General features: G+C 49.9%; 1 protein-coding gene across 4 annotated transcripts in view; it reads right to left on the bottom strand.

Moving 5' to 3' along the window:
• The window catches only part of PHKA1 (phosphorylase kinase regulatory subunit alpha 1), a 73,144-nt gene that overhangs the window by 26,954 nt on the left and 18,731 nt on the right, over nucleotides 1-27,459 (bottom strand). For all 4 annotated transcript variants that reach the window (XM_084638611.1, XM_084638612.1, XM_084638613.1 and 1 more), the window contains exons 7-18: nucleotides 26,545-26,643; nucleotides 25,188-25,334; nucleotides 22,676-22,729; nucleotides 20,473-20,595; nucleotides 19,367-19,462; nucleotides 16,978-17,085; nucleotides 15,805-15,883; nucleotides 14,639-14,773; nucleotides 10,900-11,009; nucleotides 8,641-8,785; nucleotides 2,692-2,770; nucleotides 791-966 (exon numbers count right to left, since the gene is read on the bottom strand). In XM_084638611.1, coding sequence (XP_084494737.1) covers nucleotides 791-966; nucleotides 2,692-2,770; nucleotides 8,641-8,785; nucleotides 10,900-11,009; nucleotides 14,639-14,773; nucleotides 15,805-15,883; nucleotides 16,978-17,085; nucleotides 19,367-19,462; nucleotides 20,473-20,595; nucleotides 22,676-22,729; nucleotides 25,188-25,334; nucleotides 26,545-26,643 — 1,351 coding nt within the window. The remainder of the gene's footprint in view (nucleotides 1-790; nucleotides 967-2,691; nucleotides 2,771-8,640; nucleotides 8,786-10,899; nucleotides 11,010-14,638; nucleotides 14,774-15,804; nucleotides 15,884-16,977; nucleotides 17,086-19,366; nucleotides 19,463-20,472; nucleotides 20,596-22,675; nucleotides 22,730-25,187; nucleotides 25,335-26,544; nucleotides 26,644-27,459) is intronic.

The raw sequence follows: 27,459 nt of genomic DNA, 5'->3' as shown, positions 1-27,459 counted from the left end.
CGAGAAATCAAGGACAACATCATGGGACAAGAAACAAACCATCTCAGCCAGCTACACTGGCCCAACCCGGGAGGAAGAACAGGACACTCTTTGCCTTTAGGGCCAGGGAGGTGTTTTCTGTAACAGGGCAACAGATTGCTCTGACCTGGCTCCATATCAGGACATACAGCCCACGAGACCAGAGCCCTGACTCAGCAAAGCACTTAAGACCTAAAGTCTTACACATTTTCCCATAAAACTGGCACCTTGGACTCTACGTGGAGCTAGAAAACATTCACTTTCATCAGTTCTTAAAACCTTCCTTCCAGACTATTTAATATAGCTAACTGGACGCAGACATGTATAATCTCTTCCTAAAGATATCCCAAGATTTTAAACAGGTCCTGTCCAGGTTCTTTCCAATTCAGATGCTAATGTGCAACGTCACCCTCTGTATTTTCCCCACACTGGTCCTACAGCAGAGGGTCAAGTTCCTTAGCTTCCAATCAGCGCTTCCTCCCCTTGTACTTGGCTTTTGCCTGTCACACCCACAAAAGCAAAGACTCAATGTCCAGGTCAGCAATCCACCCAGCCCTCAATCCTCCTAACACCACAGTCAGGTTAGAGAGATATGGTTAATTGTTGGGGGGTCAAGGGAGAACAAAACCAAGGTGGAAATCCAAGTACACTAAATAAGTTAGTAAGGCTTTCTGCTGAGAGCCTCAGAGTTAACTGGTTTAATAGATAAGCGTGGCACTCCTGAGCACAGCCTATTCCAGCGCATCAAGGTCGCCAACCCCTTCCTCCTTACCGTCACTCGCTAATTGAAAGCCATGCAGCCACTCCTCAGGATCAAGCTCACTGTAGCTGTCAATGCTGAGCCCGTAATCATCGGCATAGAGCTTACCCTCTGGACCAGGATCCATGAAGCTGAGGTGCGTGCAACACGAAGTTGTCAGGAACTCAGACAACTTACCCGTTTGGGTCCTGGGCGAGACAGAGAGGAGAGATCAGATGAGAAGTGCCATGGGCTTGTTCTGCTAGTTTTGCATCAGAGAGCATGAATCAGCCTCTTCCCTTCCCTAACCTAGGGCCAATGGAACTGTAGTGTACTGGCTAACATGTGTCCACACGCACTGCCCGCTACTGGCTGGAATGTCAGACTGCTCAGTGAGCCCTAGTCCGCTACAGCCCTCACTGGGGATATTGTGCAATATTGTGACCATCATTAAGTGTGATTTGACCTCAGATGTGTTAAGGGCCAAACCTTTAATGGCTTTAACCTTTACTTCAGAGCGCCCTCTGCAGGCCTGGAGAAGCAATAAACAAAAACCGATCCAGTGCTGCATGTTTCTCCATAACCCAGCTAAGTGAGGGGAATATAAACAAGCATAGGGAGCCATACTGACTTCTGCTGAGACATTAGGAGGAAGGAGAGGGAGAGTCAGAAGAAAGACTACTGGGGCAAGATATCCACAGCCACCAAAGCAGAATGGGACAGAAATAGATGGACAATTTGGTTATTGGGAGGTCAGAACATTACACAAGAACAGATGCAGAGTTAGCTGAAAAGAGAAAGAGGCTCTTCAAACCTCTATTACATGGCACACTGCTGAGGCAGCACTTGGGCCGCAGTCACTCCCTCCAACTAGGAACTGGAACTTCAGAAAGAGGAAGGAATGCCTGACGGTCTATCTGAAATCACCTTGCAAACAAACATGAACCAGCTAACGAAATGCCTCTTGGTGGGTTGTTGACAGTAGGGGTCGAAGTTGGGACCTCTGGACCTAGACATACAGGCCTCTCCTGCCTGAGCTAAGAGCCAGCTCTGGTAGCTCAACAACTGTAGCAGACTTGTAAACCTCTTTGATCCAGCCACTAGAGGGGGACAAAGAACCCAGACATGGCCAAACTGGACGATGGGACCAGATGTGGGGTGGGAACAGAGGGCAAGTCCCATAGGTCACTCAGGGACAAAAGGGAAAATTTAGAGAATTTTTCTTTTGTGAAGTATATGAACCCAACCCCCAAAGCTATTCACCCCCATGCATACTGCTTACTCCCCTATGCAGTCACATTTATATCTACCTCGGGTATTTATAGAATGCCCACGACTGCAATATCGAAGTATTGGACACTAAGAATGGGAATAAGGGTTTGTAGGGTTAGGCCATGGCATTGTGAACTTGGGGCAAGACTGTGCAGTGATTTGCAGGTTCCCAGCTGATGCGTTGGTCTATGTCCCTGTGCAGACTTTGTAACTGAAGGTTTAGTAAAAACACCTCCTGTTGCAAAGCACTTCAAATCCCCTTCTCTGGGACCCCTTCTGCCCATGGGTAGAAGTAGCGTTCCTTCCCCACCACCACCCCCGCCCCTAGCTGAACAGGGTAAAATAGGGCCCCTCTTTGAACTGAAAGGTATGCCAAACCCAAGTACTTTGCCCCTAGGGCTTTAAACGCCTTGGATTACCCCAGAGAGGGGGGACTGAGGGACAAGGTTACTACCAACGTCCAAGTCAGCGATGGAATGTCAAACACGTCACAATGAGGAGGCATTGCTGGGCCTTCATTAAGCTGAGACTGCATCTCCTCAGATCAGAGCTGGCTGGCAATGCTTTGCCACAGGAGCATCCCTGCAAACCCTGCTTCACATGGTCCTTGGAGCACAATCAGCCGGCGGGTACACGCTATGGGAACAGCGGCTCTTGCTTACCTCGCCCCACCAAAATACCCATCCTTCAGCTTCCTCAGCATTGCCAGCACCGTCGGGTGGATGCTGGTTCCAGTGTCATCTGTCACAGACAGAGAGATACCAGCCATGAGAATGACTCAAGGGAGACACATTCATGCAGAATCTCCTGGCAATCCAGACAGGGCATTTTTAAAATATTTTTTATATATATATAATCACATATATACATACACACATATACATACATATATATACACACACACATATATATATACACACACATACACATATTTATTTATTTATTTAAATAGTGTTTATGATTCTCTCCAACCACTGGAAAGACAACTCCATGAGAATCCCTCGTGCATGCCAACACACACAGACCTTCCCCTGCCCCCCTATTATTCTAAAAAAAGGCTTCCCTGGCCACCCAAAGACCTAGCTGGTGTGTTGGGACACAGGGCATGTCTACACTATAAACTTAAATCAACCAACCTATGCTAGGCCAGATTACAGCCCAGCTCATGTCCACACTACCCTCTGTCGATCATTGTCACACGTCCTCACCAGGAGGGCTTCCACCTTCTTAAGAGGGGCGGAGTGGGAGGCTGAGAGCCTGGACTCTCCGCTCCATGCACAGCTCCTCCCTGAGCAGCCCCCCAACCATCCCAGAATGATGGCCCAAGCTGTGAGGTGGACTTTGTCAATTTCACAGCTCCAGCACAGAACCCTGAAATTGACAAGAATGACGGCCAACAGCCAAAGGAAGTAATACAGTGTCTACAGGGACACTGTCATCTTAATGACAACAACATGAGCCCTACACTGCTTGTGGAGGTGGAGTGATGATGTCAGTGTAGTAGAGCACGTACATCAGCGAGAGCAAGGCTGTAGTGTGAACACTGACGTAGTTAGATCAACGCAAGCTGCTTTACGTCAACCTAACTCTAGTTTAGGCCAGGTCAGTCTTATTTTGTAGCATAGACCAGGCCTAACAAGGCTCCCCTTCACTCTTTAGCAGGCTGCCTTCCACAAAAGCACCAAACAATAACAAGGTCATTTAACATCCAAGACACACCCAACCAGGACTTCTTGGAAGTCCCAGGCATAAGCAGTTGTGTGCTAGGGCTGGCCTATACCCTCGTGTGGGGCTCAGAGTGATAGTCAACGCACTGCAGCTTACCACCCATGCAGTGGCAAGATACATAGTGAAAGAGACAGTGAGAGACAGATAGTGAGGGCAAGGAGATCAGTCCTTCTGCCCAACAGGTAGTCTCCATAATTGAGGTACGTGATTATGAGGTGTAACTAGGTTGATTAGGTACCTCTAAAAGAGGCCAGAGGTTTCCTAATCATGTGAGAACAATGATCATTTGAACTGTAACAGACAGGGTATACAGTCACTCAAAGGCTAGACACCAGCACGTGTCAGCAGGATTGACTACTGCAGTGAGGAGACATGAGGAAGTTATACAGAGTGGGACAGAGATGGAAATGCTCTTAGTCACCTTTTCCCAAAGGGACAAAGGAACAGTCAATTTAATTCAAACGCAGCAAATTTAAGGGAAATAAAAGGAAATACCTTTTTACACACCAGATAACATGTGGAACTCATTGCCACTAGATACAGAGGACAAAAGTTTAGCGGGATTCAAACAAAAGGGTTAGATATTTCCATAGATCAATGACAAGGAGATGATACCATTACATGAGTTAGAATAAAGATGAAGAGGGGATATAAGCCCTCATGCCTCTCAGCATTAACCAATCACTAAGGCTAGGAAGGCACTTCAGTTATGGCAGGTTATTCTATAATTGTCTGTCAAGTTTTCTTGCACATCCTCTGAAGCAGATGGCATTGGAGCCAGGTCACTGGCCGATCCATTCCTAGTTCTCCGACAGAACTACAGGCTTCCAAAGGGCTTTTTTTTGGGGGGCAGGGGGGCACCAAGTCACCTCCCAGCTGCTCTTCTACAGGGACCTCCAAGAGGGCAGCCAGAAAGCCTCTCACTAAGGGACTGATTGATGGGAATGAGCTTGATCATCAATAGCAGAGAGAGAGGGAAATTAACAGAGTGTGGGTGAGAGCACAGGTGACTCCACCCAACCTCAGGAGATGGTTCATCCTGCCCTTAGATCAAAGGGACCCATAACCCAGTAGAACTTATCTCACCAATGCAGGATTGTTTCCTAAGAGTGTATGGACTTGGGTTCTGTCCAGGCTGATTACTTAAGATGTGCCAAGCAAAGGGGCTCCCTCCACTTCCCCCACAAGCCAAAAGGTCTCACTACAAACCCAAGCTAGCAACAGGCCCGGAGGGGCAAGTTCCTCTGCCAAATATGGCAATGGAAGGGATCAAGCCCTGGAACAGGAAGGGTTTTTTCTTCTCTTCAGCACAGGTGAGATGTCCTCTAGCCAAATCTCAGTTGTCTCGAGGGAGTGCCTTTGTTCCAGAATTACCTTGTGATCAAACAACCTCTTTGTAATGTCACAGGCCACTTTTGCACCTGACAGGCTGGAGGAAATCAGGGAGAAATGTCCATGTGGAAAGAAGCAAGGGCAGCCAGTCTCCAAAAGGGAAACAGATGCTGAGTGGGCAGGATATAAAGTCTTTCCCAGATGCCAGTCTCATAGGGGGATCCCAGCCAGACTGCCATGGGCAGGCAAAGCAAACACGTCCCAAGCACCTAGGATTTATACTGACAGGGCCTGGCTGCAAGCCCAGCCAGCCCAACTCGAGGGCTTCCAGGGACAGGGCTTCCACAGGCGGGGGAATGAAATATCAGCCCCAGGTACTAGAGTGTAGGGGGACTGCAGGGAGAGCAATGGGATGCCACAGCAAGGATTATATTAGAAATACCCAGAATGGGCTTAAAATAGACTGGGACACCAGTGAAAATGAGAGGGGCAGTGTGAGGAAAGTCCCCCTCTCCATGTAGGGCCAACAGCAGGGCTGGCCGACCAGGGAAGAACGGTTCTGTTCCCATTTTACTGGGCTCAAATGGAGCCACCGCTCACTTTGCCAATATTTTATTGCTTCTTTTTCCTTCACAACCATTTAACAATTTTTTTCTTTTTTAAGTGATGGAGGAAGGAGGAGGGGAGGGAAGGGGAAAAATGAAAATTCAGACAGAAATTGTTGCAAAAATATGTCCTAGATGAGGCAGTTTTTTCTACAAAGAAGCTTTTCATTCATAAAAATACAACCAGCTCAAGCTAAACAGCAGAACTCTAGGCTGGCATGGATTCTGGAGATACCCACAATGCCCGAGGGCGGAGGCACATCCTATAGGCGGGGAGGGAGGCATTTAACACTAATGTTTTGCCAATATTGCACAATGCAGCCTCTTTAACAAAGATCTGTATTCTGAGACCCCAACCGCAATGGTGTTCAGTCTGACCCTTCCCTCTTGATGCAGTGCCTTCCAAAGCAAGGCAAGTTCTTCACATGTGTGACATTATTGACATGAACCGTGACCGTATAGATCATTGTTGCGACCAAGGTCCTATAGTTGCACCAAATATTGTACGAAGGAGGTCAAGGGGTCTATGAAAAGGTTATGATTTGCTGGTTATGATTATGCTATCTGTATGCATGTATTATTTTTGTATTTAAAGTTGTAAGTATTGGCCGTATACCTGTTTCAAATGTTGGCTCCTGGGGCAACGCCCATGAAGTAATCATAGAATATTAGGGTTGGAAGAGACCTCAGGAGGTCATCTAGTCCGAGATCCCCTGCTCAAAGCAGGACCAACACCACCTAAATCATCCCAGCCAGGGCTTTGTCAAGCTGGGCCTTAAAAACTGTTAAGAATGGACATTCCACCTCCTCCCTAGGTAACCCATTCCAGTGCTTCACCACCCTCCTAGTGAAATAGTGTTTCCTAATAGCCAACCTAGACCTCCCACACGGCAACTTGAGACTATTGCTCCTTGTTCTGCCATCTGCCACCACTGAGAACAGCTTAGCTCTATCCTCTTTGGAACCCCCTTCAGGTAGTTGAAGGCTGCTATCAAATCCCCCTCATTCTTCTCTTCTGCAGACTAAACAATCCCAGTGCCCTCAGCCTCTCCTCTTAAGTCATGTGCCCCAGCCCCCTAACCATTTTCGTTGCTCTCCCCTGGACTCTCTCCAATTTGTCCACATCCCTTCTGAGGTGGAGGGACCAAAACTGGACCCAATACTCCAGGTGTGGCCTCACCAGTGCCAAATAGAAGGGAATAATCACTTCCCTTGATCTGCTGCCAACGCTCCCAATAATACAGCCCAATATACCGTTAACCTTTTTGGCAACAAGGGCACACTGCTGACTCAAATCCAGCTTCTCATCCACTGCAATCCCCAGGTCTGTAATCAGACAGATATGCCATGTAAGATATCTGCAAAAATTTTATAATTTGCCAAATATGATTATCTTGTTTATATGTTTGTATCACCTTTGTATTAGGAGTAATATATATGTCTGTCTGTATTTCAAACTTGTGCTATGCTTCTGGGTGATACCCCAGACAGTTTGGCATCAGCACTGCCTGGCCTGCTTGATGGCCCATTAAGAACCATCAGCTCTACAACTGACCCATTGAGAGAAGGCAGATACACCTTATGACTCAGCAAGGCATGCAGGGACATGCCTAAGGAGAGAACTCTCAGGCTTCCAAGCCATGTGCTGAGCAGCTTGTGTCTGGAACAAAGGAAGCGCAGGGCCCATGGCAAGAGACTAGAAAAGGCAGCTGCATCTTCCCAATTTTGTCCTCAATCCTGCTTCTGACCTCTGGAGGAACTGTGCTTGAAACTGAAGCTCTGAATGACCCACCCAAGCTGGGACGTTTGTACTCCAGAGACTCGATTGGTTTAAAATTAGCAGTAATCCCATCAACCCTGAAACAAGCCTGAACTAAAAACTTCGCAATTGTTGTATGTATTTGATTCCATTTAACCAATTTTAATTCTCATCTATATTTCTCTCTTTTTATGAATAAACCTTTAGATTCTAAAGCAGGGGTGGCCAACCTGTGGCTCCGGAGCCACATGCAGCTCTTTAGAAGCTTATATGCAGCTCCTTGTATCGGCATCGACTCCAGGGCTAGAGCTACAGGCGCCAACTTTCCAATGTGCCGGGGGGTGCTCACTGCTCAACCCCTGGCTCTGCCACAGGCCCTGCCCCCACTCCACCCCTTCCCGCCCCCTCCCCTGAGCCTGCTGTGCCCTCCCTCCTCCCCCCACCCCCTTCCAGAGCCTCTTGCACACTGTTTGGGATGTGTGGGGAGGGAGGGGAAGGCGCCAAGCGGCGGGGCAGCTGGTGGGCGGGAGGTGGGTTGATGGGGGGCTGCCAAGGTATTACTGGGGCTCTTTGGCAATGTTCATTGGTAAATTCTGGCTCCTTCTCACGCTCAGGGTGCCCACCCCTGTTCTAAAGGGTTGGCAACAGCGTGATTTGTGGGTAAGATCTGACTGGTATATTGACCTGGGTCTGGGGCTTGGTCCTTTGGAATTGGGAGAACTTTTCTTCGTTTACTGGGGTATTGGTTTTCATAACCATTCATCTCTATAAGGAGTGGCACTGGTGGTGATCCTGAGAAACTGGAGTGTCTGAGGGAATTGCTTGTATGACTTCTGGTTAGCCAGTGGGGTAAAACCGAAGTTCTCTCTGTTTGGCTGGTTTAGTGCGCCTTAGTAGTAAAGGACCCCTAGTCTTGGGCTGTGACTGCCATGCTCTAAGCAATTTGTCCTGAATTGATACTCTCAGTAGTGTCCCGCCAAAGGCCGCTTTGTTACAACAGGTCAGAGCATGACAGCACAGGTCTGCTGCCTTCCCATTGATCAGCTGGGACCTTCGGACCAGCTCCACAGAACTTCCTAGTGCACATCTTCTAGGGGTTGGGGCTAAGAGGCTACACTACGTTTAAGGGCTGCATTGACTTTGCCTTTCTGGATATCCGTCAAGAGACAGGCCAGAGGGCCCTTTACCGAGCATGGTTTGCGAGATGGGGAAGGTGATTGTCGGCCGTCCAGTCATCCTCCAGCAGCTGCACAGGTAGGAGAGGTCTGTCCGCAGCATCTCCACGATCATCTTGTTGTCCAGGGCCAAGTAGAACTGCTGCTGATCGATGAACTGCAGGGGACGCAGGAGCAGAGGTGAGCATGAGAGGCTGAAAGCCACGAGGACTCGGACTGCTGCTGCAGCACAGGGAGAGGTGGGCAGTGTTCCATTCATAAGACGAAAGAGCAAAACTAGAAAGGGCTTCTGCAATGTCACAGCAAGCAGGTCAGTCCATTGCCATGGATTGGTTCTGGGCATCTGCAGGATTTAGGGGTCTTACAGGTGGCATGTTCTGTAGGCTGCATGAGTGCAAGACAGGCAATACTGGAGAATCACAGAGGCTGTATGGGAGAAGCTAGTTCCTGGCTGCTAGGAAATCCTTTCTACATAACCTGCCTGGAGACTGACAACCCCAGATTCAAGACTCCTGCTTTAGGCACGGCTGCCAGCTCTCCAGCTGATAGGCAGGTGTGGGAAGATGCTAATGCTGTCATACAGCGATGGGAACCTGCTGGTTGCCACAGAGTAATTAATCAGAATCCATGGCAGTGACACTTCTGGAGAGAAGAGCAATGGGCGCTGCTCAGCAGCATCCTGCTGTGAGGGGAAGTGCCCTTCCAGTGCATTTCTAGCAGCTACCATAGTGACAAAGCGCATCAATACAGAGACAGACCAGATTTCAACAGCTCTGTAGCAATCACTGTTAGATAAATGCCCTCGTGGGGGCAGCGGGGGGGAGGGGGTGGTGTTACTTATTTCCCACATAGTCTGTTTCTCTCCTCATTTACCCTCCTACCACCCATACACAAGTCATTAGCCCAAGAGACACAAGCATGGCTGCTGTATCATCTTGGTGACGGGAGCTCCGACTGCTCTGTGTTCTCCTGACAGCCTGTGGACTTTAGGCTGGGCTGACAGCCTCTGTTTGCCTACAGAGCTGCAGATGGTGTAGGCTTCACAGCCTCTCCAGTGTGCATAGGCCTGATGCAGGGAAGTCACCTGCTGCAGCAAGAGGATGACCTGCCTCTGTGCCCACGCAGCCTTCAGGCTCTCTGCCATGCCTGCCAGCCTGGGGACCAGTTGGCAGGAGATTTTAATTGCTCAACTACTCTCTGCACATAGGAGCCATAGAATCATAGAATATCAAGGTTGGAAGGGACCTCAGGAGGTCATCTAGTCCAACCCCCTGCTCAAAGCCATGCGGCAGCGTGATGCACCCTGGCTTTTGATTGTTGCACCCCTAGCCTGGGCTGGAACCAGGGACCTAGAAGGTGGAAATCTCCCTGCTGTATTACCAGTCCCTCTTGGTGTTCTTAAAAAGGAGGAAACCAAGAGATTTTAGTGGTTTTTTGGGGTTTTTTGTCTGTTTGTTTTTTTTAAAAAGAAAATCAGGTTTTACGGCTTTTCCTAATTTCTCCTTATTCACAGCAGCCTCTAGTGGGCTTCCCTGTTTGTAAAGAAAAGGAAGAATTGCTTACAGGAGCACTTCCTGCCCACACTCTTGGTGCCTCCCCAACCAGGAGGCGCTGGCTGTTCCCCTTTCCCTTCTTGTGAGGCTTTCTCCACAAACTGCTTTGTTGCTACGCCCAGCTGCAGAGTCTTGAGCACCATGGCATCATATGGTACCATGGGCAGCCAGGACTGTTCCCAGGACTGGCTGAGCAAAGAGACATTTCCTTCCATTGCTGTGCACACACTGCTTTTATGGTAGGGTCCACACAGGGGCTGGACTGCTGCCATGGATCACTTCCTTTAAAAAACAGCATTGAAGCACCTGCTATGGAGAAACTGACAGGTTTCCGTGGACTGGGAAGGCCCCAACTCTGACTTCATGCCTCTTCGAGAGGCAAGGTAGGTGGACCAGCCTTTTACTGGACCAGCCTCTGTTGGTGAGAGGCTAAGAAGAGGAGCTCTGTGTCGCCTGAAACGGTGTCTCTCTCACCAACAGAAGCTGGTCCAGTAAAAGACATTCCCTCCCACACCTTGTCTTTCTAATATCCTGGGCTCCACATGGCTACAACTACACTTAGCAGTCTGCAGCATCCTTTAAAAAGAAGCTTGTGCTTCAAGCCCTAAAGGCCATGCACCTACCTGGTTGGAGCTGCACCGCTGACACAGCATGGTTAATACACATCTACCACCATGACACACACTCAGCTGCCACACTGCCCAGCATGGCCACCTACCTGGGGTGTAAAGGTGAAGATGTTCTTTCTGATGTCATAGAGCTTGGATGTGCCCAGGACTCCCATGTAACGGAAGGGTCGTCCACTCAGGTTCATTTGCTTGTTGCGACCTGTGAGAAGTGAGAAGAGGAGAGGTCAATGCCTCTGTTACTAAAATGCTCCAAGAGGAGACCTAAGACAGGACATTTGGGCAAACAGGCTCAGGCTCAAAGGCTGTCCCCACGCAAAGAAACCCATTTGATCCACGACACATCTGGAGCAAGAGTGTTTCCAATAGTGATGCTTTGTCCGAAAGTGACAAGATTTTCGGTCAGAGGTCAGCTCCCCACTCTGGATGCGCTATGCTATGCGCTATGGGGGGAGGGATAGCTCAGTGGTTTGAGCATCGGCCTGCTAAACCCAGGGTTGTGAGTTCAATCCTTGAGGGGGCCATTTAGGGATCTGGGGCAAAAATTGGGGATTGGTCCTGCTTTGAGCAGGGGTTTGGACTAGATGACCTCCTGAGGTCCCTTCCAACCCTGATATTCTATGATTCTATGCTGCACCTTAGGCATTATAGCCCATCTGAGCACTAGACTGGGACTCTGGAGATTTGGGTTCTAATCCTGCATCTGGTCTGTTGGAAGGTCTTGGGCAAGTCACTTGGCTGCTCTATGCCTGTTTCTCCATCTGTAAAATTGGGACAATACTGCTATGAAGAGTGCTAGATAAGAGCTAGGGACTCATTATTATGCCCTGCTCCAACACGCTTCTTGCTCTGGAGAGGAGTTAACGTTTACAGCCCTTCCACTGGATCAGGCTCCATTGTTATCCTTGCAGGGGAAACTGAGGATTTGTAGCTTAATTGAAATCCAGCTGCTAGGACTGCCATATGCTCCCTACTTACACTGAGTCCAGCCTCCCGTCGCAAGCGGTGCTGGGATCTTTTGAACTCTTAGGTCCCACACTGCTTGTACCAGAATGTTTGTCTAGCCCCTTGTTAATATATTGGCACCACTGGATAAGGGTTTCCTCACCAGCATGCAGTGAATCCCAGGCAGTGGGGTACAGAGACATGCTCCCACCTCCCTGAGCAGACACATGCAGTGGGGAAGTTATTCACTGTTTAAATGAAGATGTGCTCTCAAAATGGAAGAAGGAGGCAGTGTGATGTTGCACTCCCTATATTTTATGGAAATATGCTTATGAGCGTGAATATGATATAACTGGAATATGCTTTATGCAAAAGGTCTCTTGTAAGGTATCATGACAAATGTTATAACCTACTGAATATATTCCTCCTATTTGTCTGCATGTATCATTCTTGTATCTGAAGCTAGAAATATGAGTATAACTCTGGAGGTCCTTTTGTAATCATGCAAAGTGTGGGCCATTAATGGTGGTTTAGAATCTTGATGGCTCCCACTGACTAGGACAATTGGTTGTAAATGGTTTATTTACCTGCACGCCTTCCTGTATACATGTGGGCCAACCCAGGAAGAATGGAGACTATCATGTCACATGATACTGGAATCCATCTTAATCCTTGTACTTTTTCATTGATGATGCAGGGGTGGGGATAAAGCAGAGACAAAAGATTCCTGCCTTGTGCCAAAAGTTGGGGGGCCGGGGGGGGGGGGGGGGAAGAGGAGAGAAGAGAAGAGAAGAGCAGAGCAGAACAGGACAGGACAAAAGACGCTGCCTGTCATGAGAAAACCCCTGCTTACCACAGGAGATGTCTGCTGGAAGTAACAAGGACTGTACCAGGGGAAAGGATTGGGCCCAGACTAGGAAGGAGTCTAGTCTGTGAAAGAAGCTTATTGGAACATCTCTGAGGGTGAGATATTACCTGTAAACAGATTCTTAAAGTATTAGGCTTAGACTTGCATGTTTTTCCTTGGTGACTTACTTTGTTCTATTACTTGAAACCACTTAAATCCTACTTTTTATATTTAATAAAATGACTTTTTTATTAATAAACCCAGAGTAAGTGATTAATATCTGGGGGAGCAACCAGCTATGCACCTCTCTCTATCAGTGTTATAGAGGGCAGACAATTTATGAGTTTACCCTGTATAAGCTCTATACAGAGTAAAATGGATTTATTTGGGGTTTGGATCCCATTGGGAACTAAGTGTCTGGGTGCTGGAGATAAGTAACCTGCTGAGCTGTTCTCAGGTTTAGTCTGTAGCTTTGGGGGCATGGCTCAACAAGACAGGGTTCTGGAAGTCCCAAGATGGCAGGGAAAATGGGCTCAGAGGTAATTTCAGCACATCAGGTGACAATCCCAAGGGGGTCTCTATGACCGAACCCATCACAGGCAGATTTCCAGGAAGCTGAAGGCTGTGCTAGCAACACACTGGAGCTACACAAAGCAGGGGTTGGGATAGGACTTAGAGGTCTCCCGTCCCCAGGCCATCCCTTGACAACACTCAGCATCTGGTGCAAAACAGCTCCCTTCCAGAGATCAAGCAAGCAACACAAGAGGGGACTGCTGAAGAGTGACAGAGGTTTCCGTGCTTGCTTGTTGCGGGAGGGAGGGAGGGAAGGACTGTCAGCATTAATTCAGACTTCCCTCGCCTGAATTCAACTGGCCTTAAGGAGAGAGGACAGGTCAAGGGCTTGGAATGACAACAGGGCTCCTGTCTTCTTGAAGTGTTCCCTTACCTCAGTGGGTCTCAACCTTTCCAGATGACTGTACCCTTTCCAGGAGTCTGTCTTATGTACCCCAAGTTTCATGTCACTTAAAAACTACTTGCTTACAAAAATCAGACCTAATACACAAAACTGTCTCAGCATGGTGTTACTGACAAACTGTTGACTCCCATTTTTACCATGTAATAATAAAATAAATCAATCAGAATATAAATATTGTACTTACATTTTAGTGTAAACTATATAAAACAGCATAAACAAGTCATTGTCTTATTAAATGTTAGTTTGTACTGATTTCACTAGTGCTTTTTTCTGTAGCCTGTTGTAAAACTAGACAAATAACTAGAGGAATTTATGTACCTCCTGGCAGAGCTCTGCGTATCCCCAAGGGTACACGTACCTCTGGTTGGGAACCACTGCCTTATCTAGATGGCAAGGGCATTCAGACTCCAATTGACCTTTCACCCTCCATGCCCCTTGTCAGATTTTCACCCCATGAAAGCTGCCAGGACAGTCGGAGGGTATGGAGCCAGTTGGAGGTCTGCGTGCAGGAGCCCATCACCTGGGCTGCAGGCTCTGCACTGAGATGGAAATGGTTTTCCTCTCGTTAAAAACCTCACATCGATCTCCGGCTCTGCTGAAGCTTGTTATAACAAGATCTAGATTTGGAAGTGAGCTTGACCAACATGGCCATATTGATTGCAGCCTGGGCTTACAGTCAGCAGGTTGGAGACTGACGTTGAAAGAGGGATTCTGAGGAATGGGTGGTGAAACGGGGTGGGGAGTTCTCCCAAGAGTCCTTTGCCTGCTAAAGAAGTGGGGTTAAAAGGTGTGCAGGCACGGTTTGAGAAAACACACACCTGTGTTCAGTCAGGAAAGGGTTACTGGCAGCCTCAGGACATTCTCCAACAAGAAATAAGGGTGGGAGCTGACAGTGTTTCAGCCGTGGCAGTGTCACAAGACCCACTGCTCCACTGTCCATTAGAGTACATTGGAAAGTCAGACACAGGGAGGATCGAGTTGTTTCCCAAGCTGCCTCTCCCTGTCCCATCCAGATATTCTATCACCCCGACCCAGGTGCCTTGGCAAAGCTCCGGCCACTCACCCAGTCTGGCATAGATGTGGCTGAGGATCCGGGCCGGCTGCACTCTGATGGGGTACACGTCAGCCACCGTCTCCACCTCGATGCCCTGCTTCTTCAGAATGGCCTTGATGCCGTCTGTCTCGGCTAGGATGCACACTGGGCGAGGGTGGAGAGGGTAGTATCAGCAGCTGGAGATCTCGGGCCAGGAACTTCAAAAAAAGGGGAATGGCCATTGGGCAGTGGAGGTTGCTCAGAGACTGGATGCAAGTTGCTTGGCAATGACTGCTTGGGTTCCCCCATCGTTAGCATCAGCACCCATCCAGCTAACCTGCCACCCTAGAGGACAAGCTGGGCCCTCCACCACGGGGGGTGGGGGTCTGAGAGCCATCCCTCTGGCAGCAACAATTGCCATGTGGAAGCTTTCATTGCCCAGTGGTCTGGGCAAGAGGTCCAGGTTAGCAGGTGACAGAGGTGAGAGCAAGACTCATCAGTATATGAGTCAGCAACGGCACTGGCATGAGGTCATGGCTTAAAGGGAGCACTTAATTTCTACAGCACCTTCTATCCTGAAGGACCCTTAAGAGCTTTACATACTTAAACAGATTCCTTTATATAGCTCCCATGTCACTTCAGCCACTGCTGAAATGTAGCCACCTCTGTGGAACAACATAGCAGCTGTTTAACTGAAGGGAGACAAGGAATCTTTAAATCAGAGTCCCGGCCCCTTCACTCTCAGAGTGCCATCCAAAAGAACAGCATCTCAAGCAGCAAACCAGGCTGGGGCATTGGCTCAGCACTGACTCAGAGGGGAGAGTCCCCACAACAGATACACCGACACCTGAGAGGTCTTCCAATAAAGTATTGATCTGAATGGACCCTGCTTAGCTTGAGTGATCTCACAGGATCAGAGAAACTGTAAGGGGGAAACGTTACTTTTGCCGTCACCTCATGGCACCGCTCACCACCTGTATGAAGGCTTTCAACCTCCTGAAAGGACGACCAGCTGCACCACCCATTACCAGACACAAATAAACATCTGCCAAATCAAGTCAGTTACCAGATCCAGTGCGGTGAAGCTGCCAGCCCTGCTGGTGGGCAGAAAGCCATACTGCATTTGCAGCTGGAGATCCATCCCCTCTTCTGTAGCATACCTACAGCAACCTGTAACATCAGACTGCCATGCTCACCTTGGACTACCACATCTGGCTTCGGGACAGTAGCAAACCTGCGATTCAGGGGATCAATTTCACCTGGAGCCAGAAATCCCTGTGTGAAGAAATAACCAGAGAGAGAGGAATTGCCCTCACAGAGAAGACAAGCTGCTTACAGAGACCCCTGCTAACATTACCCTAGCAGCAGAACACATCAGTAACACAAATCACACATTGAGGACTGGATTAGGTGGGGAACCCCCATCTGTCAGGTTCAGTCGATCAGCATTACAATGGGCTTCTAAAGCCTACTGGAAAAAGATAGTTGGGAAAAACCTCTTCCCCTTTCTGGTACTCATGGATGAGCCCATTCGGAGACAGGAGTGGCAGATTCTTCTTCACCCAGAGTTATTTTGCTTCCTCGGAGGGACTCAGTAATGAACACACTCTGGCCAGAAAGAATATTTAATGCTTTAATCCCACCGTCTCCAGGTCTCAGCTCTTCCAAAAGTAGAAGACAACAGTGCAGAGGAAGCTAGCAGCATAAGAAGCAGGAGGAGAGCTCACCCAGACAGTGTAATAAAAGCAGGCCTGGAAGATGAGTGAAGTAGCCATGAACTGCAGTGGTCATAGTACAGAGCACTGCTGTGCTGAATAGCAGCCTCTGGATGCTGACAGGAGATTTTGCTATCCTGGTGGAGGGATGTTTTACTGCAGAGGGGATGATGTGGTAGATGATGTTACTTAGACAAGCCTCCAGACACTCATATGAGCATATTTCAGAAAAGGCTGCTCACCCAATGCACCAGACAGCAAGCGGCGCAGGCAGAGTGCAGTGACCAGAAAAAGAAAAGATGAAAAAAAGGCCTTGGGTAGAATGCAAGCAAGTGGGCAACAGAACAGCCCCATGTGTTTGTGGGCAAGTGCTACTCAGACGCAGATGCAGAGAGAGCCTAGGAGTAGGGCGCTACAAGGAAAAGCCACAGATTCCATGAAGTTATGGGCAGTTCTCGCAAATTTAAAGATCTGCCGGGCCTGGTGCTAAGCTCTACCAGCTCCCACTGACCATGATGGAGGCAAGAGTGCCCAGCACCTCAATGTTTAATGCAACAGGAACGAAGACTGACTCCTGAGCAGACAAATACCTCAGAGATCAGAGCTGCTAAGCTTGGACTAACCGGCAGCCCAGAGTGACAGGTGTGATCTCACCTCTGCCATCAGGCACCCCAGGATGTAGAGAGACTGGCCCCACATGTGGGGCAGCTTGCCCATAGGGACCCGGTCGACAGTGTGGGGATTCATATACTCCTCATCCACCTGGAAGGAAAAAAAAAAAAAAAAAAGTGAGAGATCAGGCAACCGACAGTGCCTACAGCCTAGGAGATGCTGCAGGGCACCAACCCACCACCCAGCAGGGAACATTTTCAGTACTGCCATCACATGCCCGGGGGGCCCCCTCCTATCGGGGTAGGGTATTACCCAGGCAAGCTTCCCCTCCCATGCTCTGATGGGAGACCCCTCACCCCCTCCCAGTTAACTAGGGGAGGCCAATACCACACATTCAGGGCCTCCCAATGCAAATCTCTTGGAAGCAGCTAGAGTTTCCACACAACATTGTAGCAACATTCCTATGGATCTTCCTGGTTTAGCACAGCAGAGTTCTTAGGCTACCAGAGGATCCCCAGTGTGGCTGTGGCATCTTCTCACTCTTGGCAGCTGGATGCTGACTTTAAAGGCAATTGACATATTTTAAAGTACCCACCCCCAGGAGATCATAGCTGTCCCCTGCATGCCCCTTCCTCCCTGGCTGCTTTCAGACATTTGGTTCAACAGGGTCAGGCAGCCAGACCTAGAGACTGTCAGAGGGGGGCAAAGGGCAGCCAGCAGAGCTTAGCACCCTGCTAAAGCACTGCCTGGTAGGGCAGGTGTCTCAGCAGCAAGCGACGTCCCTTGGAACTAGTGGCGTGCATACCATGAGCGCTGCAATGAGCTGAAGGGCATGGAGGTGGAAGGAGTTGTGCTTCCCAGCTGGACATGCTAGCTGCATCCACACTGCAGCTGGGGGCGAGCCTGCCAGGCCAGGTAGACAGATTCATGCTCAGCTGCAGCGCAGATGTACCCACTCCATCCTGAGGAGAGCAGACCTGGGATTGAGGGGTGTTGGAGCCAGCTGTTTTGACCTCAGATGGAAGGGAGCACACAGCCCCTCCCCCTCAAGTGCCTCACACACTGGTTGGAAAGGGGACAGCATTAACCCAGAGAACTAGCATGCCCTCAACCCACAGGGCAGGGGTCACAGCAACCTCCAGCCTCTGCCCAGTCTTAGCCCTGACCAGGAACAGAGCACGCTGGAGACGAGACTCAGCGAGCCACGCTCACCCCACCCAGCCCATGCAGAAGGGGGAGGGGAAAGACAGCAGGTGGATTCCTGCAGGAATCAACCACAGCTGTTCTGAGCCTACAGCAGAGGTGCCCAGCTTCACCCCACATTGCCCCTGGCCAGGCAGGGGGACAGCGATGCACAGGTGTCTTGGGTAACAGCTGTCATCAACCGCCCTCCCCACTTTGGGCACTGGTAGAGGGAGCATCTATGGGGTGGCAGCAAGAGCATGAGGCGGGGAAGGGAGATTGGATCCCTTTTGATTCCTGCTACCTCTAATGTTTTAAGCAAGAGCCTGGGCCCTGGGCATAAGGTGCAGCCCCCCCCCCCCCGTTAGCCACTGGCTCATTTAAGAGGGAGCAGGGCCCAGTGACTGTGACAGGGCAGCTGATGCCCAACGGGGCTTAACAGAAGGCACCTTGGCCACATACACAGAGCAAAATAAAAACAAGACTGGGCAAGTCGGAGATACCTGAAGCCAGGCAACTGGCAGAAGGAATAGGGAGTTGCCTGAGGGAAAGAGCTGCAGGATACCCGCCGGAAGAAAACTGTCAGGAGCACTGGCTAGAGCTGGGGGACTGTACCAGGGGGCCAGAGAGCTTGTGGCAGAGCCAGCTTGGTCAGTGCAAGCTGGGCCCAGAAGCAAGGGGTTAATTCAGGAGGGTGGATCCCAGGAGCAGAGATGGCCTCACAGATGGGGAAGCCTAGGAGACTTACACTGCAGGGCGCCTTTTGGCAGAAGACCTGAATGGGAGGAGCCCAGCAGCAAGGGGTTGGCCCTTGAGGGAGGTTCCCCTGAGCAGAGTGGGGCACCCCGGTGAGAAGCCCTGGGGCAGTGGAACCCCCTCTCACAGGAAACCTGACTTGGGGCTACAGGAAAAGGCTGAGCCCCAAGGCTTCAAGGGAGAGCAAGGCTTCATGGCTCATGGGAGAGCAGCAGGTCTGGGAACTCTCAGGTGGAGGCCTGGAGAGTGGGTCCCCAGGACAGGGGAATAGTCTTGGGACCGAGCAGTTAATGACTCGGGTGGACGATCTCAGCATGGGATTGAAGAGCTGCTGTGCTGTGACCGTGTTTGGGGAGAAGCTGCCTTTTACAATGAGGGATCTGCAGACTGTGGCTCTTCACATGACTGCAAAGGGGAAATGGAGGCAGGTGTGTCATGCCACAGCCTGCCGTTAGGGAAGTGCTCAAGATGGAGGCTGCTCTGCTACACTCACCTTATTGGGAGGGACACTGTACAGCTCCGGTACCATGCAAACTCCATTCTTCCCCTTGATGAGCACGCCTTCAAGGGCCTCCCTGTATTCCTGGACCTGAGGGGGAAGCACCACAGGGAATCAGCTCCCAACACAGCATCCCCAAGGGCAGAGCCCCCAGACCAGTGCTCCCTATAATTTTTCCCCATGTATGTGCAGAATGAATTTTGTTATATGCACCAATACAGAGGTGATGTATGACACATCACCTCCATATTGGTGCACATAAAATTAATGTGGCAGGGTGGGGCCGAGGGGTTCAGAGTGTCGGAAGGGGCACACAGCTGAGGCGGAGGGTTGGGGGTACAGGGGTGCGAGGGCTACGGTTGAGGGTGCGGGCTCTGGGGTGGGGCCTGGAATGAGGGGCTCAGGACTGGGGATGTGGGCTCTGGGATGAGATGCAGGCTGCCCCAGGGCTACAAGGAGGGTGGGGGGGGAAGAGAAGAGAGAGAACGAACTCCTCACAGCACGTGCCCCTCCTCCTCTCCCCCGGGGCTTGGGTGCCCCTCCCCTGGCTGCAGCAGGTCCCAGCCAGGTGGGTTCCCTGATCACCTATGCAGCGCTTAATAGCCTGCTGCACGGCCACCTGGCTTACAGGGAACTTAGCCCCAGACCCCTCCCCTACCCCACACCAGATCAGCTGGGATTAGAAATGTGCATATAAGCGTTAAATAGCAACAGGCAGCACCCATGTGCTCACTCTATGCACACAGGAGAGCACAGAGCCTGGCCCCACTCCCCCACCTGCCATGCCAGCAGTTCAGAGTGTTTATTCCCTTGTAAACCACTGTGAGCAGGGGCTGTCTTTCTGTTCGGTTTGTACAGGGCCTAGCATAATGGGGGGCCTGGCCCATGACTGGGCTCCTCGGCACTACAGTAATAACCAACACAAAGACAGCTCAGCAGTTCTGAGATAGCAAAGCAGGGTGTGCCTGGAGTGGAGGAGACAGAGACTGACAAGGGCACCCCAGGGGACTGTGTTTAACAAGCAAGCAATCAGCTTATTTTTCCCCTTAAAGCCAGACTCCCCTCCCCAACCCAGGTGCCCCCTCCAACCCACACCTTACCTGCTCTACATTGCCGCTGAAGATCCCGTCGATAATGAAGTAGGTCCAGAACAAAGGCCACTCGCACTCAATGTTCTCAAAGAGCTTCAGCTCAGCAGGCTCGTAATAGAGGCGATTTGGGTCCTGTGCAGAGATAGTTAGGTCAAGTCATGCAAAGCTACAGCTGGAGGCTTGTTCCGGCCCAGTGACCCAGTCCCTCTCTCCCTTCTGAGTCATCCTCTCCTGACTCCTTCAGCAGCTGGGTGCTCACATGGTGACCATCTGGCCATGAACTGCTCCAGCCCTGGGAACTCCATCCAAAGGCAGGGGGTAGCTGCCCATCATGCATGACTGTATAACCCAGGTTTCTAGAGCAGCATATGATTTGAGAGAGAAAGAGAGAGAGGGGGGGAGAAGACATGGATCTATGGTTGAATCCTGCATCTGCACATGACCAGAGAAAGGTAGGGCAGCTAGGAAAGCCAGAGAGTCAGATGTGGCAATTACTGGACATGCTCAGTAGCAGTTTGTGATGCTAAATGGAAAGTTTCCATTAAGGGCAAGGAGTCTTACAGCCCCACACATTCACCATCTGAGATTGATGCCCAACAGACTTCAGGGTATGTTAGAAATATAAGTGATCCAGGCACAGTGAGAGGAGGGTTTGTAAATTTTCCACCTGATTTAGCTGGGCTTCTGTGGAAAAAGTGCCCCCCAGAGTGAGAGCCCCAGGGAAGTTCAGGGGGTGCTTATTTTACGTGCTGATCTCAACACCTATATAATTTTGGATACAGGCTACAGCTTTCCTATCTCACCAGAAACTGAGACCAGTCAACACCTAGGTCATACATAGCCATATAAACTGCTATTATATAGCAATTACTACAGCTTACATCATTATTAACCCAAGGACTGGAATGCTGCTAGCTGGAAGGATCCCCAGACTGCTATTTGCTGACAGAGCTCTGAAGCACTTTCTTTTCAAGCTGGGAAGAATCCACGTGACACAGGCTACATTTTATGGCTATGCTATAAAGAATGAGAACTCAGCTCTGAAAGAAGATCAGTAGGAAACGTGCCTGCTAAAAAGTGTAGAGCTCACCCTGAAATATACGTAACAGCAGCAGAGTGGTGAAAGTCAGTGCAAGGAACACCAGTAGATTTACTAACCAATAGCTTCTGTTTAAAATGTGTAAGTATTCAAATACTATTTACAAGGTGTGTATTAAATGTTTACTTAGAAACCATAGGATTCCCTCTCCTCGCAGCTGACTGGTAGCTGTCATAAACACCAAAGCTCAAGGTTTTGCATGCAATAGCTGTGAGCCTCACTCTGTAGAATGTGTTCCCACAAGGCCCAGAAAAAGACATCTCTGGCCTGGCTTCAGCAAAGTTAAGCTGAGGTGCAGGAACGGGGAGTATAGCAGAGTTGTACATAATTTACCCCCAGCATGTGTTACACAAATGGCACCATCAGGGTGAGGAGGATGGTGAGGAGCAGGGTTCCATCTTTCACAAGCATTCAGTTGTGTGATGGCAGAATGGGGGTGTTAGGGAGGGAGAGAAGGAAATGGGCTCCTCCCAAGCAACTCTCCCCCTCCTGCAAGGTCATATTTCCAGGGGCAATATGGGTCTTCCCAGACGCAGATCAGTATGGAGCTCAGTGTTGGTCGCTGACTTCTCCCAGGAGGCCCATCTGCTGTCTAAGTGCTGCTAATCTTGTCCAAGCAGAGCGGAGCAGTAGGAGGGGGCCGAAGGCCCTGACTATGCAGGACTCCTGCAAGAGATGGCAGGTCCCCTCTGCCTCCCCTGGAGGCATTAACCCAGAAAATATGCCCCATCCCCGTAGCAGGCCCCAGCACCAGGGTGGATAGATATCATCCCCTAACAGCACTGAAAAGCCAACACTCCTCCTCTCCTTTCATAGCCCTCAGCCGCCAGGGTTCCCTCTGTGACCCAACACTGCTACTCCATTGGCCACTGCACACTGGCTCTCTTGACTGTGCTACTATGTGGAAGCTTTAGTGATTCCTGAATTAAATGGCCCCTCCATCTTCCCCTCCTGTGCCAGACAGCCTTAGATGGACTTCCATTAACCTAAACCATCTCAGGGCTGATGCTTTAAATGTAGTAAAAGGAACTCAAGACACCCCCACCCCCACATCAGGCAGCTGCCTGGTGCAAAGCAAAGGAAAATCCAGCCAGCAAACCCCACAATACACACCTCTCTAGGGGTCCTGTACCCATCTCTGAGAAACCGGCAGCAGCCGTAACGCCCCTGGAAGAGAAAGGGGAATTCACTTTGGGACAGGGATCTGTTCCTTGCTGCTGGATACAATGCAGTTACAGTAACCACAACTTTAAGCGAGGAGTTATGTTCCTGAAAAATGCTACTTTAAGCGAAACGATGTTAAACGAATCCAATTTCCCGCATATGAATTAATGTAAATGGGGGAGGGGGGTGTTAGGTTCCAGACCTAATTTTTTTTTTTGCCAGAGAAAAGACTTATATATAAAAAAAATTATATTGTATTATATTTATTTTATATAAAAATAATTAAAAAATTACACACACACACACACACACACACAGAGTAGAAGTTTTAAACAATTTAATACTGTACACAGCAATGATGATTGTGAAGCTTGGTTGAGGTGGTATAGTCAGAGGGTGGAATATTTCCCAAGAAATGCCTTACTGCTAACTGATGAACCAGCACTTGGCTGAGCCCTCAAGGATTAACACATGAACAACAATGTAGCCTCACACTCTGCAAGGCAGCAGGAATGGAGGGAGGGGAGACAGCATGGCAGAGAGAGACAGAGACACACACCCTATGTGTGAGAGAGAGCGTGCATTGCCCCTTTAAGTATGCTGACGCCACTCTAAAGTACACTGCCCTTTTAAGTAGATCAGCAAGTTGAGACAGCAGCTGCTGCCAGCAAGCTCCCTTTGTCCTGAGCCCTGTCATGTCCATCAGTCCCTCCCTCCCCACTGTATGGAGATGGGGTAAGCGGGTGGGCAGGAGTGGGGGGGAGGAGGACACCCTGACATTAGCACCCTTCTTTCCCCTGCACCTCCTCCACAGCCAGCAGGAGGCTCCCGGGAGCAGCTCCAAGGCAGAGGGCAGGAGCAGCACATGGCAGTGAGGGGAGGGACAGCTGAATTGCAGTCAATTGATAGCCTGCTGGGCAGCTGCCGCACAGGGAACTTAGGGGAGCGGGGTGCTGATACGGGGGCTGCTGGTCCTCCCTGGTTCCAAGCCCCCACCAGCTCACTGCAACAGGCTGCTCTTCCTGCAAGCAGTGGACAAAGCAGGCGGCTGCCAAACCACGTTATAAGGGAGCATTGCACAACTTTAAACGAGCATGTTCCATAATTGATCAGCAACATAACAAAACAACGTTAACCGGGAAGACTTTCAGTGAGGAGTTCCTGTATAGCAGAGCGTTATGCCCAACATACAGCCCACGATGGCTTCCAGGCCCTCCTTCTCACCTATCCCACCCCCACTTTCATTGTCCTCTTTCCTTAGCTGTGCACCAGCCAAGGTGGCTCACCTCGGTTTGTGTGTCAGTATGGGACTGGGATTACTTCCCTTACCCCACTTCCATTGGCTAGCTGGCCAGGCTACAGTAGCAGAGCTCAACGACCTGTAGGTCCTAGGAGAAGGGATAGGTCTCAGGGAGGTTGTGATAAATGAAGAGCAGGGTAGCTCCCTTTTATGGGCAGCCAGCCAGCCAGCTATAAAGTCCCTCTTGGTGGCTGTTTTCTGCTTGCTTTACTTGTACAGGGTTAACAAAAATCCCCCAGGTAAAGGAAAAGGAGTGGGCACCTGACCAAAAGAACCAATGGGAGGGCTAGAACTTTTTAAAATTGGGAAAAAACTTGGCTCTCTCCCAGAGAACCACAACACACAAAGCAGCAATGCTGTAAGCAGCTTTAAGCCAGGTATGATCATAGATCATCAATTCATACCTCAAACCTACTTATCTGAAGCCTCAAATAAGTAAGTAAATTAGGGAATGTCTAGAAAGATGCGATTAGGGTTATTTCTTATTGGCTTGTGAACTCCTCTGTGCTAACCCCAGATGCTATTGTTTTGCTTGTAACCTTTAAGCTGAACCTCGGGAGAGCTATCTTGATGCTTAACTTTTGTAATTGTTTCTTTTAAGATCTAGCAAAAAGCCTAAGTTCCAAATGTATTTCCTTTCATTTCGGGTTTAATAAAATTTAGCTTTTTTAAGAACAAGATTAGATTTGTGTGTCCCTAAGAGGTTTGTGCATGTTGTTTAATTAGCTGGGGGGGGGGGGGAAAACAGCTAATTTCCTTTGTTTTCCTTCTCAGCTCTTCCCCGGAGGGGAGGTGAAAGGGCTTGAAGTTATCCCACAGAAATGAGCTCCCAAGTGTGCCTTCCTGGGTTCCAAGGAGTATGCTATTGGGTGGTGGCAGCGTTTACCAAGCCAAGGTCAGAGAAAAGCTGTAACCTTGGGAGTTTAATACAAGTCTGGAGCGGCAAGTATTAATTTTTAAAATCCTTGCGGGCCCCCACCTTCTGCACTCGAAGTGCCAGAGTAGGGACTCAGCCTTGACAAAGGTGTTTGTTCCTCTGTGATCTCTCTGTTGGGGGTAGAGCCCTAGCGGCTATTCCCTGCGCCACTGAAGATTAGTAGGGCCTGCAGTCCTGGACAGCTCTCCTTGAAAGGGCCAAGAACAGCCTAGAGAGATACTTACCTGCAGCTTTGTAACGATTTCTTGCTTCGTTATCTCCACCAGCTCACTGTCCTCCACGGCAAAGGCGGGGTACGAGATGACTGAGAGGAGGCTGGCATCAATCTCCTTGGAAGTCGAAGCCCTTGGCAGCATGGAATGGAGAATAGACTAGGAAGAAGGAGAAACTCCAATGCCAAACACTGGTCTACACATTTAATAGCGTCGAGGCAATGGGGTCAGTGCTTCCACGGGCCACAGCATTACCAAGGGAAAGCACAGTTATGGCAGTGGAGTGTGCCATGGGAATTGCAGGGCAGTTCTGGGCAGAGGGAAGAGCTAGGGTTATTCTAGAGACAGGCCTGGGCCAGGAGGCTCAGATCCAAACTTTAAGAGAGTTCAGGGTGCTTGGACTGGAACCATCTCTAATTTATAAAGGGCTGTGACCTGGGGGAGCCCAATGGTGCTGGAAGGACTGCAACAGTGTGTAGGGGTGGGGAGAAGCAACCAAAATGGGCCAAGATTTGATTGGTGTGGTGACCACGTGAGCCAGGCTGCTACACCAACCACTCATCTTTGGCCTGGCAGCCCATCTGTCATGCTTGCAGAGAAGGGGATCTACCATTATGCCACTCATCTCCAGTCAAGAGCCAAGGGGAGGACTGGGTCCCCCCTTGTTGCACCCCTGCCAACTTGATTTATAAAAGTGGGGGTATGGTCCTTCCCCCCCCCAGCACTCCTGGGGGAGCCACATGCCATGAGCTACTGCTTCCTACAGCATCAATATTCTGCCTCAGCAGAGCACCAAGTTGGAGGGATCCTACAGGATGGAGATGAATCACTGGAATGAGAGACCTATTGGATCATCCACTCCACCCCTGCCAGTGCAGGGCTGTGCCCTAAGACATCTCCCTCTCAAATCAATCAACTGCAGGCAGCAGAGGGCTTGTCTACATTACCCACTGGATCGACAGGCAGCAATCGATTAGGGGGAGAGGGGGAGGGGACACGGCACACATGGGAGGGGGTGTCAATTTATCGCATCTAGTCTAGACGTAATAAATCAACTGCCGAGTTGATGGAGGAGTGGCAGCAGTCAACTCACCGCAGTAAACACACACTGCAGTGCGTACATCTAAGTACGTTGACTTCAGCTATGTTATTCACGTAGCTGAAGTTGCGTAACTTAGATTGATCCCCACCCACAGTGTAGACCAGACCCGAGACAAGAGCAGCACGGTCTGGAATCAAGCCTCTCTAAACTCGGAGGAGTAAAGAAGTCAGACAGCTCTTCCTCTCTGCAGAGCAGCAGCAAGACTCCAGACTGCTGGACTGGCGGGAGGAAGCACTGCTTGCTGGACCGTCAGAGCAGCATTCGTACCTGGCAATGCTGCACCTCATCCGTCAGGACATGGATCACTGACTGAGGGCCTCCTTTGGCACCAAAGAGATCGAGTTCATCCAGGGCTTCGAGGGCTGCCTGTGACCAGGGATAGGGGGAGGAAGGCAGGCAGAGAACAGAACACGTGAAGACAGCTGCTGATGCAGCAGCACCACACAGTAGCTCTAGTATGACAGCTACAGATCCTGAAACCCGAGCATTCCTCCCAGCCTCTACCAGCGTAAGGAACATAAAGACAAGATTTGAGAGGTGACCACAGGAGAGCCAGGGGCTGGATCTGGGTTTGGACTGTGGAACTCCGTCCCTGCACCCTCCCGCCCCCATTACCTCAGGCCCTCTCTCTTAGGGTCTCACCCAGGAGACAGACTCCAATAGCAGAGGGCATTTTGAAATAACAATGGCCAGAAAGCTAGGGGCTCCACCACTCGACTTTAAAGAACAATTTTACAGCAGTTGAACACTTTGTAGGCTAGTGTATCACCCAACTGCAGTCAGGGTGCCCTTGAATAGGCAGCTTTACAAAACATTCGAACCCCATTTTGCAGATGGGGAAACTGAGGCACAGAAAGACAACAGCTTGCTCTAGGCCACACAGAAAAATTCCACTGCAGGAGTAGAACCTGCTGGGCTGTCCTGCCCCCAGGCTTGGCAGTCTAAGGCTACAGAGCACATATGCTATCGCCACTATTGCAAACAAAGGAGCCCACCAGCCCCACGCCAAAGAGAGATCAAATCTTGGAAACCCTTTCCCCTTTAAAACATCTGGGGAAAAATTTAAGATGAATTAACCAAAATAATACAAGGAGAAGAAACTCTGGCCAAGCATGAAGAGGTTCTAGTGCAGACCCTTCCGTGAGACTGATGGGCTACAACAGAGACTCCTCTGTCTATACA

Source organism: Lepidochelys olivacea, assembly GCF_965140295.1.
Source record: "Lepidochelys olivacea isolate rLepOli2 genome assembly, chromosome: 9".
Classification (NCBI taxonomy): Eukaryota; Metazoa; Chordata; order Testudines; family Cheloniidae; genus Lepidochelys; species Lepidochelys olivacea.
The sequence above is the reverse complement of the archived record's forward strand: the minus strand, read 5'-3'. Positions and strand labels throughout refer to the sequence as shown.